The sequence below is a fragment of the Pituophis catenifer genome, unplaced genomic scaffold, assembly GCF_029215685.1.
Source record: "Pituophis catenifer annectens isolate HBS135680 unplaced genomic scaffold, rPitCat1.0.hap2 SCAF_16, whole genome shotgun sequence".
Classification (NCBI taxonomy): Eukaryota; Metazoa; Chordata; class Lepidosauria; order Squamata; family Colubridae; genus Pituophis; species Pituophis catenifer.
Window position 1 is genome coordinate 20898287 of NW_027256896.1, and position 13128 is coordinate 20911414.

General features: G+C 49.8%; 2 protein-coding genes across 2 annotated transcripts in view; both read left to right on the top strand.

Annotated features, from left to right (window-relative positions):
• The first annotated feature begins 304 nt into the window (after window positions 1-304).
• DRG2 (developmentally regulated GTP binding protein 2) lies at window positions 305-7572 on the top strand. The gene is made up of 13 exons (XM_070955081.1): window positions 305-413; window positions 1826-1986; window positions 2075-2164; window positions 2366-2426; window positions 2774-2864; window positions 3086-3158; window positions 3549-3639; window positions 3840-3937; window positions 4872-4948; window positions 5033-5121; window positions 5250-5308; window positions 5628-5681; window positions 6898-7572. Exons 1-13 carry the CDS (start codon window positions 350-352, stop codon window positions 6982-6984), a joined length of 1095 nt encoding a protein of 364 aa, XP_070811182.1. The 5' UTR covers window positions 305-349; the 3' UTR covers window positions 6985-7572.
• Window positions 7573-12392: 4820 nt separating this feature from the next.
• Window positions 12393-13128, top strand: part of MYO15A (myosin XVA) — a 43629-nt gene continuing 42893 nt past the window's right edge. Inside the window, 2 exon segments of the mRNA XM_070955354.1 lie at window positions 12393-12887; window positions 12889-13106. Of these exon segments, the coding sequence (XP_070811455.1) occupies window positions 12393-12887; window positions 12889-13106 (713 nt within the window).

Below are 13128 nucleotides of genomic sequence, written 5' to 3' on the forward strand. Positions count from 1 at the left end.
GGGTGCCCAACCTTGGCAACTTTTAAGATCAGTGCTCTTCAACTCCCAGAATTCTCTAGTCAGCCATGCTGCTGGATGGGGAATTCTGGGAGTTGAAGTCCACCAGTGTTAAAGTTGCGAAGGTTGGACACAACCAAACCAAAGCAAAAATAATTGTGTAAGCCTTATGTATAGTTATCTTGGCTTGGCTTTGGGGCGGCCTCCCTTGCCAGTCCAGCTCTCCCCGACAGGGGCGGAACGAAACATCGCCGGTCGGGTTGCCGGGCGGAAGGCTTAGCGAGGCGGACCTGCCCGGAAACTACTTCCGGGGCAGCCCCATCCCTAATCCCGGTCCGACCGACTCGCCACGATGGGGATCCTGGAGAAGATCGCGGAGATCGAGAAGGAGATCGCCCGGACCCAGAAGAACAAAGGTGAGGCGGGGGGAAGCGCTCCGGAGCCCCGGGCGGGCCGGGAAGGGCCGCTTCACCTGTCGGGAGGGAGGCCGCCTGAGCGGGGCTGGGCTGTGGTGGTGGGGGGGGGGGGCGAACTTCCAGGCTCAGAGGAGATTTTGCCTCTTTAAGGCAGGAAAGGCCGCCGGTTATTTCTTTCTTTGCCTGCCTGTAATTATTTCAACGGGGGCTCATTTCATGCAAAACAAAATTAAATAAACCTTTTTCAAAATCTGACTCGTTCGTGTGTGCGTTGTGTGTGTGTCTATGTATGTTCTATTTATGTGCGTATATATGTATGAGTGTATGTATATTAATAGTGTATGTCTGTGTATATATGTATGTATGTATGTATATATATATATGTTTGTATGTGTGTGCATGTGTGTGTGTATGTATATATATATATATAAATATAAATAGATCTATATAAGTCTCTCACCTGGCAGCAGGAACTTGCTGGCTGCCAGAAAAGAAAAAAAGCCCAGAATCGAGTGGATGTGATTCTACTGAGCTAGGGCTGCAGAAAAACCTTGGTTACGTAGGAAAAACCTGGCTAGAGGAAAAACACACACACACACACACACACACACACACACACACATATATACACACACACACGTCTGTATATAAACATACATGTGTATGTGTGTACATGTGTCGTATATGCCTATTTACACTGCTTTATACATTTCTTAAGTCCAGTCAACGGCTGCATAAGTGAACCCTTTTCTTCTTCATTGCTTCATCATTCTGTCATTTTACTTTCGCCTTGTGTAAACTGCTTTTTTATTTGTTTCTTGTATGGTTGTGAGCCACCTAGGGAAGCCCATGCTGAGATAGGCAGCAAATAGATTTAATAATAATAATAATAGCAACAATAACGGGTGCCTGCAGTATGATCTGATGCATCCCCCAGCCCAGATCATAGTAAAGCCATTGAAACCACTAGGATTCCCTTCGGCCAATTGCCGCCGTCCTCCTCTCCCTCTTCTGCAGCCTCCAGAAGCAATGGGCAGCCATCATCCCTGTCCTGCTCGTTTTCACGTGTGGGAGCAGATGGCTGGTTGCATTCGCGTGTTGCATTCGCAGCTTGCATGTTGCATTCGCAGGGACATGCAGGGAGAAGCCGGTGGCGGGCACATAAAATCAGAAGAGGGGCAGAAAAGGACCACCTGGGATTATATTTACAGAGTGTAGCAAGAAAAACGAACAAAAACATGTTAAGACTGCATTATGATTAATATTGCTTTAGATTTATTATAACTGCTGTCCAAAGGACTCCAGTTGACTCAGATGAACCAGATCGCCCTGAGTCTCCCCCACCCCCACATGGTCGATTTAGCTCCTTTGCCACCTGCTTGTTCTTTGTCCGTTTCCCCCCCCCCCCATAGCTACGGAATACCACCTTGGTCTGCTGAAGGCCAAGCTCGCCAAGTACAGAGCTCAGCTTCTAGAGCCTTCCAAATCGGCTGCAGCCAAAGGGGAAGGCTTCGATGTGATGAAGTCGGGAGATGCCCGGGTGGCGCTGATCGGTTTCCCTTCTGTGGGTAAGGTCAGTGCCGAGCAGAGAACAAGGACTCTTTGGGCATGGCTTTGAAAATAAGTTCTTCTGCTCTCTAAATCTCTGCCTTCTCTTTCAGTCCACATTTCTGAGTTTAATGACTTCCACAGCTAGTGAAGCAGCTTCTTACGAATTCACCACACTGACCTGCATTCCTGGAGTCATAGAGGTAAATGCACTTTTAATCGGTTCCCTCTTGCTGGGGTATCAATTAACCCAGAGAAGATACTGAAGCTTCTATGAATGTGAAGCTCACAGACTAGTTAAATTGGTACTCAGATTCATATGAGACGATTGCTTGATTATTCATGTGGTGGATTTCTTTCTGAGCCCTCCCTGCCTCTTCTGATTTTTCTTAATTTATGTGCAGTACAAAGGAGCCAATATCCAGCTTCTAGATCTTCCTGGGATCATTGAAGGAGCTGCTCAAGGTTGGCGTTTCCTTCCGCTTTTTAACTGCTAAATAGCTCACGGGTTTGTTGTGGGGAAAATAAGGAGGAAAGTGTATTGGGTATGTTCACTGCCTTGAAATATTTGCCAAAATAATAAAGGCGAGATACGGATAAATAAATAAAATAAAAAATAAGGAAGTCCTATTGTTGAGAGGTGTCAGATTGGGGGGGGGGGGGAGCTGCACTTGAGCTGTTGTAGGAGAAAGCAATGTTTATGTCAATTTTCAGAGAGAGGGTTCTGTTGGATTGACCAGGCCAAGAAATTAATATGATCTCACTCTTTTATGCCCTGGTTCTTTCTCAGCTAATTTTGTGTGTGTTTTTAGGGAAGGGCCGAGGACGCCAAGTGATTGCAGTGGCCCGGACTTCAGATGTCGTCATCATGATGTTGGACGCCACCAAGGGCGAAGTGCAGAGGTCAGCAGGAGGGCGGGCTTCTGAGGGGCAGAATGGCGTGGGAAGAGAACTCAAATCTTGGGGATTTCTCCTTTGCCAGCCACCTTAGAAGGCAGCCTTTGTGTCTTCTCTGCACATGTGCAAAATGTAAGAGTTGCTGCTTGCAATCAGGCTGTAGGGCGTGCTCCTGCAAACATACATTTGGGCAAAAGTTTGAATGCGTGTTGTGATTCCTCCCGCAGAGCTCTTTTGGAGAAGGAACTGGAAACGGTGGGCATCAGGCTGAACAAAAATAAACCCAACATCTACTTCAAGGTGAGACGCAGAAAGCCTGAAAACCCCCACTGCGGGAGGGAGCTACCTTTGCCTGCTGGCGTCTCCAGTTCAAGGAGGAAAGGGGAAGCTTGGGCTGTCCAGGTGGCCGGATTCCAACCTCCATCAGCCCCACAAATATTCCATATCGTAGTTCCAGACAAATGCAGAGAGCCAGTTTGGAGAAATCTGGAATCGGATGTCGTTCCAGGCTTTTATTTGCCTTCCCACAAGCTTAGATCCTTCGGTGGGGGGAAATCTGGGTTAGGCCCTTCTTGTGTCCTGAATTCAGGCCAGGGAAATCATGAGACCATGTATCCGTTCACCTGTGGTAGGTTTGACATTGAGGGACATTCCGGCATCGCCCTAACAGCACCTCTGTCCTCCTTCCAGCCCAAGAAGGGGGGCGGCATCTCCTTCAACTCTACCGTGACCTTGACCCAGTGCTCGGAGAAGCTGGTGCAGCTCATCCTCCACGAATACAGTATCCTTTCTCCGGGTCCTCCTGGGGGCATGACCTGTTCTTTTCCCCAAGGCCCAGGATTTTAAGGGGGGTGTATGGTTTGATAAAGAGGTGTGGAGGAGCTCGCCTGGAATTCAAATCCCAGCTGAGCTCTGTTCCTGTGGCCATAAGCAACGGGAGTCCCATGAAAGGTGATGTGCCCTTACCTCTCCCATCCTAAGAAATCTTCAACGCCGAGGTGTTGTTCAGGGAAGACTGTAGTGCAGATGAATTCATCGATGTGATTGTTGGCAACCGGGTGTACATGCCCTGTCTCTACGTGAGTAGCTTGCGAAAAACTTCCTTCTGTAACAAGCTGGGACAGAGTAAGTGGTTCATGGTTTGAATTAAGTGGAGACATTCTTTCTCCTTCCCATTCCACTTTGCCAAGCGCAAAGCTATCTTTGCCAGATAGCCACATTTGGGGACTTAAAATATTGTTCTGATCTGAAGCAATCAAGTTCCCAGAACTCTCTTTGATGAAAACTCCTTCAGCTGATTATTTTTCCTCCCAAGTAGCAATAGCACTTAGACTTATATACCATTAACTTATATATAAGTTATAGACTTATAACTTATATATTTACAGTGCTTTACAGCCTTCTCTAAGCAGTTTACAGAGTCAGCCTCTTGCCCCAACAATCTGGGTCCTCATTTTACCTACCGTGGAAGGATGGAAGGCTGAGTCAACCTTGAGCTGGTCAGGATAGAACTGCTGGCAGTGGGCAGAGTCAGCCTGCAATAGTGCATTCTAACCATTGGGAGGTAGGGAAGGAAGATAGCAATAGCAGTGAGACTTATACACTGCTTCACAGTGCTTTCCAGCCCTCTCTAAGCAGTCTACAGAATCAGCCTCTTGCCCCCAACAATCTGAGTCCTCATTTTACCTACCTCAGAAGGATGGAAGGCTGAGTCAACCTTGAGCCTGGTGAGATTTGAACTGCCAAATTGCAGGTAGCCGGCAGTCAGCAGAAGTAGACTGCAGTAGTGCACTCTGTCCACTGCGCTACCACGGTTCATAAATAAAATCAATTGTCCCGAAACATTTCTCTGCCTGGGATGTGAGGGCTTATAATTAAGTTACCCAGTGCAAGATGGGCAGCCAATAAATCTAATAAATAAATAGCATTTTAGAAACTGTGTGAGAGATAGGAGTGGAATCAACATATGATGTGTATCTTTTTTTCCCCTCCCTTCTTGGTATCTTAATTTAGGTTTATAACAAAATTGACCAGATCTCCATGGAAGAGGTGGACCGCCTGGCCCGGAGGCCCCATAGTGTGGTGATTAGGTAAGGAAACACACACACACACACACCCAAGCCCTGCACAAATTCGAGTTACCGCTGTGTCCATTGACGGTTGTGTCTTCCCAGCTGTGGCATGAAGCTGAATTTGGACTACCTCCTGGAAACGCTGTGGGAATACCTGGCTCTCACCTGCATCTACACAAAGAAAAGAGGCCGTGAGTAACAGCTCGGCTGTGCCTGAGGATGAAGGGGAGGTTGGGAAGGCCAGCATTGGTAGTGAGTTAGAAGACAAGCATTTCCTTTTCCTCTCCTTCCCTCACCGGAAAATACTTGTTCCTTGCAGAGAGACCTGATTTTTCAGATGCGATCATTCTGCGAAAAGGGGCCTCTGTACAACATGTGGTAAGTCCTTAAAAGCTCTCAGGGATCCTGGGCTTGGATGGCTAGGACCCTCACTCAACCTTAAGCTCACTTGCCCTCGTTCTGCGAAGTTTCTCCAGATCCAAACTGTCTCCAACGAGATGGATCTCGACAGCCAGCGACCTCCGGAAGGTCCTTGTGGTTGGATGTGCTGGGAGTTGAAATCCCCTCGCCTGAAGGGGAGATGGCTAGAGTTGTGGGAATGGCTGTTGTGATAGCTGGATCTTGGGGGTGTGGGGATGCTTTGATCGAGGATACACGAGGCCCCCTTCTCGCCTGCCTGACCTTTTCCCCTTTTCAGTGCCATCGAATTCACCGGACGTTAGCCGACCAGTTCAAGTATGCCCTTGTGTGGGTAAGTGTTTGCTGAAGGAGGAGGGGGCAGGCTGGTCTTTTATTCGTAGCAGCAGACCCATGGCCAGAATTAGGGCCTCAAGCCTGGCCGGGGGCATCTAGAGGAACAATCTAGGGCGCAGTGATATTCTAGTGCCGTGATGGCAAACCTTTGGCACGGGTGCCAGAGGTAGCAGGCATGCATGCGTGTGCCCGCAGTTTGGGCACTCGGTGTCTAAAAGGTTCGCCATCACTGTTCTAGCGCAGGGGTCTCCAACCTTGGCAACTTGTAAGACTTGTGGACTTCAACTCCCAGCTTTGCTCGCTGAGGAACTCTGGGAGTTGAAGTCCACAAGTCTTAAAGTTGCCAAGGTTGGAGACCCCTGTTTTAGTGCTCCTTGCAGGTGGAAATCCAGCACAGCAAGGGCAAACTTTCCATCCAACTTCACTCCCGAGGGTCCCCTTTTCTACTGGCAGTGAACTGTTTGTCCCAGGAGAGACTTTCAGGAAGCGTCTCCTGGTCCTCTCCATATTCTGCTGTAGAGCAGCCTTGCATAATGTTCGCGAGAAGGGCAGCAGAAACAAGACTCTGTTTTCCCACCAGCTAAAACAGGCTGCTGGGCCGGCTGCTGTCCTGCTGGCCATCTGGGACAATCCTTCTGGCTGGTTGGAGAATCAGGATGGACCCTGGGTTCGGATCCAGCAGCAAGGTCTTCCTTGCATCAAGGCCCAGATCAAAGGAATAAAGGCAGCAAGAGCAGACCTTTAGCCCCAGACCTCCTGAGGGGGTCTTGACATATGCAAAGAGAGGCCCAGCATCAAGAGGGCAGGCAGAGGCTGTTAACAGACTGCTTGCCAAGCATTCCATTCAGTCAGAACTGAAGCAGCTTCTTGGACGAGAAGCGAAATGTCTTCAAGGAAAAACAAAGAAAGTCCAGTTGCCTTTTAGAAAAAGCACCTTTGGTTCAGTCACAGTAGCATCTTGGAGGAGAATCCGAGCCGCCAACATCTGCCACCACCTTGTGCCCGTTGGGAGGGTCCATTTTAATCCCCACCCCTCTAGAGCTAAACCTTAGGGCTGCGTTTCTGGATCTTGGGGTGGACTGGGGAATTCTGGGAGTTGAAGTCCAGTCCTCTTAAAAGTGGCCGTGGTTGAGGAATGCTGCCTTATTTGATATCAACTTGTTTAAGCCGTCCTTCACTCGGGGTCTCCCAAACTTCTCTCTCTGCCTTTCAAGGGAACCAGCACCAAGTACAGCCCTCAGCGCGTAGGGCTCAGCCACATGGTGGAGCACGAAGACGTCATCCAAGTGGTGAAGAAGTAACCGCCCCTGCCTTGCTCCCCTCCGTAGAGTTTCCATGCAGCATCGCTGCGAAGTGTGTAAGAACTCGGGTGCTCCACCTGGCCAAAGGAGGCAGGGCAGGGAGGACACTTTCCCTCAATTCCACGAAGGAGAGAAGATGCAGCCACGGAGGGGGAGACGCTTTTTCGGGACACAGAAGGACCAGGGTTTTTCTCCCAAGCGGGAACCTGGTTTCGATGGCTACCTTGGGAAGCCTGTCGTTGAGGGTCCTTCGATGGGAGATTATTTGAGACTGAATGATCATAGCAGCCTGGCGACCTCTGGCCTCAAGATTTGTGACCTGGGGAGTGGGATGTCGGATCCCAAATGAGGACCCTGCCTTTCTCCCTTCATAACTCTGCGTTGCCACCTCTTTGCGGACAGGAGGATCCCCGAAGGAAGGATCCGCCCATGGGTGGGAGGGAGCCTGGATCAATGAGTCCTCCTCCCTCCCTCCCTCCCCATTTCACCAGGTCACCTCCTGATCCCACAGCCCACCCCCAGACTTCGACTCCAGACCCACCGGCCTCCTCCTCCCTCCTTCTGCTGAAATAAAGGATGGTCCCCACATCCCTGTGGAACTTCTGAAATGTTCATGTAGCACTTCCTTAGATTGCTCTCAGCATCGCCTGGACCTTCAGGGGCCCTCCTGAAGGCGTGAGTACAGGGCTGCTGGCCGCTGGTCACTCTGGCTGGGGATGATGGGTGCGCCAGTAGTCTTAAAAACACCAGGTTGAGAGTTCCTTGTGATTGTTTGGGGCTCTAGTTCCCTTCGCTCTGATCATCGCACCAGAACTGGTTCTCTTAAGCTCAGCCGCTAGTTTGGACGGCAGTTGTTCACGATGGAGAGGAAAAATTGGGGGACCAAGGGGGGGGGGAGGAAGGTGAGTGGGGTGCCTCCCCCCCCCAATCAAAACCAGTCTGGATTCTCCCGTTGGTGAGAAGATCCAAAGGTCTCTCTTGTTTCTAATAGATGGGAAACATGAGCTTCAGTTCTTCTTTCTGCCTGGAAAAACTTTGATTTCCAAGGAAGAGGAACTAACCTGAATTGCTGGCTGCTGCTGTGGCTTTCCCACGCTTCTGAGGCCTTGCGTAGTGGGGCTAGGTGGGGCGAGAGCCCGGCCTATTTGCTGGGCACTTGCTTTCCCCACGGCTTGCTTTGCCTTTTCCAGGTTGGGGGGAGGCTCTTCTTATCCCTGCCCACAATGTGGTCCCACAAAAGTTGAAGATCCCCAAATCTTCAGGTTTGTGTTTTTTTTTTGTTTTTTTTTTTTGTAAACAAGTTTTATTAGAATTTTTCTTTCATTATACATATTTTATGAACAGAGTTGACGGAGTCACATCTTAAACATCATATATATATGCTTCTGGCATATTGTTCAATTTCAGCCATACTATTCTTTTTCCATATTTCTTTATCTTAATTTCTCCTTAATAAGTAAACAATATCACTACCTGCCCTTAATTCCTAATCTCTTAACAATAACATCAATTAATTATCTTATTTCTCCATTACAAAATATATTTCTCAAAATCCCCACTTTTTAACATTTCAACTTTATCTCTTTAATTTAAATTGTCTTCCAAAATTAAACCAAATTGCCATTTCACCCAAATCTTCAGTTTTTGGGTGGTAAGAAACTCTGAACGCCAATCTTCCTTTCTGTGCCATAGCTTGCTTTCTGGGTGTTTAAAGTGGCATCAATTCATTCGACTCCCGGCTTTCATTCCCGTCCCACCCCACCCTCCACCCCCAAAAAAGAGCTTTCTGCTGAAGCTTGTGTGAATGAGTCAAAAAGGATGAAAAAAGACCGTTAAAACCCACCGAAGGAAATAAGTGGGGAGGCAGTTCAAATCCCCCACGGGAGCCTTACCTGCCTTTGACTCTTGGTGGCCTGGTGAGGTCGGTCCCAAACCTGCCCCGGGAGTGTTGGGGTTTGGGGGTGCAGAAAGCAAAGTGGGCCCCTTGCTCCTGGGTATTGAGGTGAACCCTACCCCTCTGCAAATGCTTCCAGTGAAAGACCATCCCCCCCCCAAGCTCTTTCCATCCAGCCACCGCAGGGAAGAATAGCTGCCATCAAATATGCATGGAGCCGGCAGGTGTCTGGCAGCCACTTGGGCAGGGCAGACGGTCGCTGGCTGAGTTGCTGCCCTTCCCGGCCTGTCCCTTGGACTGGGGAGTGAGGGGATGGAGCCACCTGTCCTCCCAAGGGCTTAGTCCATTGCCAGCCCAGAGGGCAGGACGAGGGGGGAAGCGGGTAGCCCCTGCCCAGGTAAGTGGGCCATGCCACTCTTGTTGCAATGATGTCTCATCCCTTTGCATTTGGTCTTGCTGTCGTTTAATCTGCAAAACAGCCATCAGCTGCTGGATAGCATACTTGCTTTTAGTTCATTGGTAGCCAGGTTTTGGGGTAGGGAAGGGATAGGCTTGTTCTCCCTTCTGAAATTCTCACAACAGCCCTTGGAGGTAGGTTGGCTCGAAGGAGGGTCCTGCGGGGGGGAAGGAAGGTTCCGTTTTGGAGCCTTGGGTGAGAAGCTGCGAAGGCGTTTTGCCTGCTCTGTTAATGAGTCGTGTTGTGCTCCAGTTAGCCCACCTCACAGGGTGGTTGTGAGAGTCATAAAGGTACATCCCCCTTTGTCAATAGTGAAGTGGAAAGCTTTTGAGTCTCGCTCTGGAGGAAGCTGGTTTGAAATTAAGCACAATTTTTTGGGAAACCTTCAAAGCTAGAAATGGACAGGGAAGGGCTTGAAACAAGGATACAACCCTGAAGACTTGCAGGTAGGGCTCTGTTAACACTGAAGTTTCTAGTCCTCAGCAATAAATCTAATCTCTAGCCTGACCTCTGCTTTAAAAGTGGAGAAGGTAGAGAATCTTCCCTATTTTCTATGATTTTTGTTTTCCTTCTGCAAGGGGTCGGTCATGCCATCCAAATATATCCAGGCACATTTGTGCCCACCGCCCTGCCCAATTTGAAAAGGTGCCAGCAGCTGTCCTGCCCCACCATTTGTAGCAGACTTTGGAGGGCACCGAGCCCCCAGTAAGGGGTCCAACTAGCCCCCCTCCCTAAACCCAGCAGGGATTCCTTTAAAAAGAGGCGATATCTCAAGCCTGTGCGCCTGTCTTCCTGTTGGCTGCAGGCAGATGGCGAAGAGAGAAAGGTGAGCCTCTCTCTGCCAGCTGCCCGACAAGAGGGGCTGGTGCCCTTCCATTGTCCCTTTGATTTACGTCTCTCGGCCATGACGTCTGAGGCCTGGGAGGGGGGGTGAATCTCCCATGGGGAGAGGGGAAGCAACAGTTGCCAAGGCTCTCGGTTAGAGATGGCAACTTCCCGTCGGTGCGGTGTGGCACTGGGGTGCTGATGGGACCGGACATCTTCACATTGGTTTGTGCAGGTCTTTAGGTCTTTGGGAAACCCTTGCATCGGCCGACCTGGGAGCGAGGGGCCAACGTTTGTCACGTCATGCCAAAACCAGAGTGCCCGAGGGCTCGGGACTGACCCTTGCTGTGGGTGACGTCCAGGGGGCAGCCGCCGATGGTGTCCGATCCGAAAGGTAAGCCCCCTGGCAGGCTGATCTGGGTTCCTTCCATGTGTCTCTTGCATGTTGCCTTTAAGTTCTCATCCTGTTTGGGTCTGATTTGTGATGCCGAGGAGATTGCAAAGAGCCAGAGGTGCAAAGCTGCACATCTGGATTTCAGCAGGACGCCACTGAGAGATTGGGCCACCATTTGCCTGAAATGCGATAGGGTTTCCTACTTCAGCAGAGGGTCAGACTAGAAGGCCTCCAAGGTCCCTTCCAACTCTGCTACCTCTCTTCTCAGTCTCACAGTTTCCCCGCCCTCGTCAGTTTCTCATCCTGAAATTTGCAGGTGATACTATCCACTTGCCTTTGAAAGTAGGACGAAGGTTGGTACTGACTTGGGAACAGAACTGGAGGTGCTCCCAAAAAGTCAAAAATGACGGTCCGTGTTGGTGGGGGATCAAAACACTACCAGTTTGTGTGTGTGTGTGTGTGTGTGTGTGTGTGTGTGTATGTGTGTGTGTTTGATCATGCCATTGTGGCTGCCATCTTGACCCTACCTTGCCAACACCCCTGCCACTCCCACCCCTGGATCGCTTGCCTTTCATCACGCCAAGCACCAACCTAGAGTTGTGCTGTAGAGCTGTTTTTGTACATCTCCCAAGATCTGGCACAGACAAGTTTCAATAAGAAAGTGCCTCCGTGTGTGTGCACGCAGCCTCCTCCTGTTCACCTGTCACAGGTGTGTAATTGCACCCATGTTCCTTCAGCTTATCTTGCAGCGTGGCCGGCCTCTTTCCCAGACCTCTGGGTCTTCTAATATCTCCTGAAGGGCAGCGAGGAGATAAGGTGTCTCCTGGCAGAATCCATTTTCCTTCTGAAGCAGCTGCATTGAAGGGAGGGCTGCAGAAATGATCTCCCACCCACCCACAAAAGAACTCACAGGGGCCCTTCTTGAAATTTCTTTAAGCACAGCTGCAATTTTTTTTCAGAAAGAGGTAAATATTCCTCTCATCACCACAATTAAAAAGAGAGAAGGAAGAGAGCAAGAGAAGAGATTTTAAGTTTTCTTCAGATCCAGCTGAGCAGTCCATATGCTTATTCCAGATTCTGATTTTTAGTTCTATTACTTTAAAACAGCTTTTAAGCCAAGGTGATTAAAAAAAGAGAGCCAGATTGGTGAAAGGGGGCTCAGCCGCCCACTTCCTTTCTTCTCCGTCCTCCTTTGGAGGACTCTTGGTCTGGAGATGGACTGGTCCATTTACATTATTCATACGGACGGACGAGAGCCCAAGAGATACGGTTACATTGCCAGCTCACATCAAGAGCTATAGACCTTCGCTTTCGTCCCGGCTCCTTGCAGGAAACACACTTGTGGGGAGAAGGATGGGAAAGCTCCCAGCCAGCTCCGGAGAGAAGACTGCTATGTGCGAGATCAACCTTCAGCGCAAGCTCTGCTGGGCCTGGACAGACCCTCCTCAAGTCTCAAGCTTTTGAGGAAGACTGTTGAGGTCTACCACCTCCAGTAGCTGAAGCCAAGGAGAGATGGTGGGGGGCCCACAAGGACTTTATCCAGCTTCCTCCACAGGTAAATAAAACCAAGAGTTCTCTCTACGTAACTCTGAAATGTGTCATTGCTGAAAACAGGACAAGTGAAGGCAAACAAGAGGTCTTCAGAGCTTCACAGGCTGGTTTTCAGTTTTCAAAGAGATCACAGACAGTGTTGATTTCTGAAATCTCCGTACTTCTTCTTCATCGTGTTTGCTTTCTCCTCATCCTCCTCTCTGTTCCCGCATGGACAAAATTTTACTGAGCTTTCCCTGGAGGGGATGCAGCCAAGGAGAGCATGAGCATCCTTGACCTCCTCAGAAATGGCTAAGAAAGGAAAAGAGGACAAAGGGAAAAATGCCCGAAAGGGGAAGAAGGAACCTGTCGCTCAGTTGGACGAGGGGTCAGATTCTGACATGGCAAAGAGGAATGCTGAAGAAAGTGAGATGGACAGCGAGCTGGTGGAGGGAGAGGAGGTGGAGAATGAAGATGACCCTAAGAAGAAGAAGGGGAAGGACAAGAAAGGCGTGGTCAAGAAGGTGGGCAAAGGGAAGAAGGGGCAGCTGGACGAGAAGGAGGTCAAAGAGCGTCCTGCCAAGACCAAGAGGCAGCTCAAAGGAGCCTCCCAGCTGGTCATGGGCCTAGCAACAGAGGACCCCAAGAAGAAAGTGGCCAAGAAGGAACACGCCAAAGCCCAGCTGAAGGGAGCCACCAAGGCCATGGTCATGGCCAAGAAAGAGGCAGTGGCCCCACCCAAGAAGAGGCGGAGCTTGAAAAGCACCTCCAAACTCTTCATGGGCGTAAAAGGGATGGGCCCCCCAAAAGAGCACCAAGAAGAGCCATTTCAAGAATACCTCGCGCTTCTTCTGGGGCCTGAAGAAGTACAGCACAAAGAAGAAGAAAAAGAACAAGAACAAGGGGGTGCTGAAGTCCACCTCCAACCTGATGATGCGCTTCAAATCTCTTGGAAAGAAGAAGGAGAAGAAAGAGGGAGCCCCTAACAAGGAGAGCAAGAAGTCTTCCTTCCTGCTGATTCGGTTGGGAGGTGGGAAGTCAGAA

Coding starts and splice junctions, on each gene's coding strand:
- DRG2 (XM_070955081.1), top strand. CDS start 350: ATGGGGATCCTGGAGAAGATCGCGGAGATCGAGAAGGAGATCGCCCGG. Junction 5,122..5,249: donor CTACACAAAGAAAAGAGGCC/GTGAGTAACAGC, acceptor TGTTCCTTGCAG/AGAGACCTGATTTTTCAGAT. Junction 5,682..6,897: donor TCAAGTATGCCCTTGTGTGG/GTAAGTGTTTGC, acceptor CTGCCTTTCAAG/GGAACCAGCACCAAGTACAG.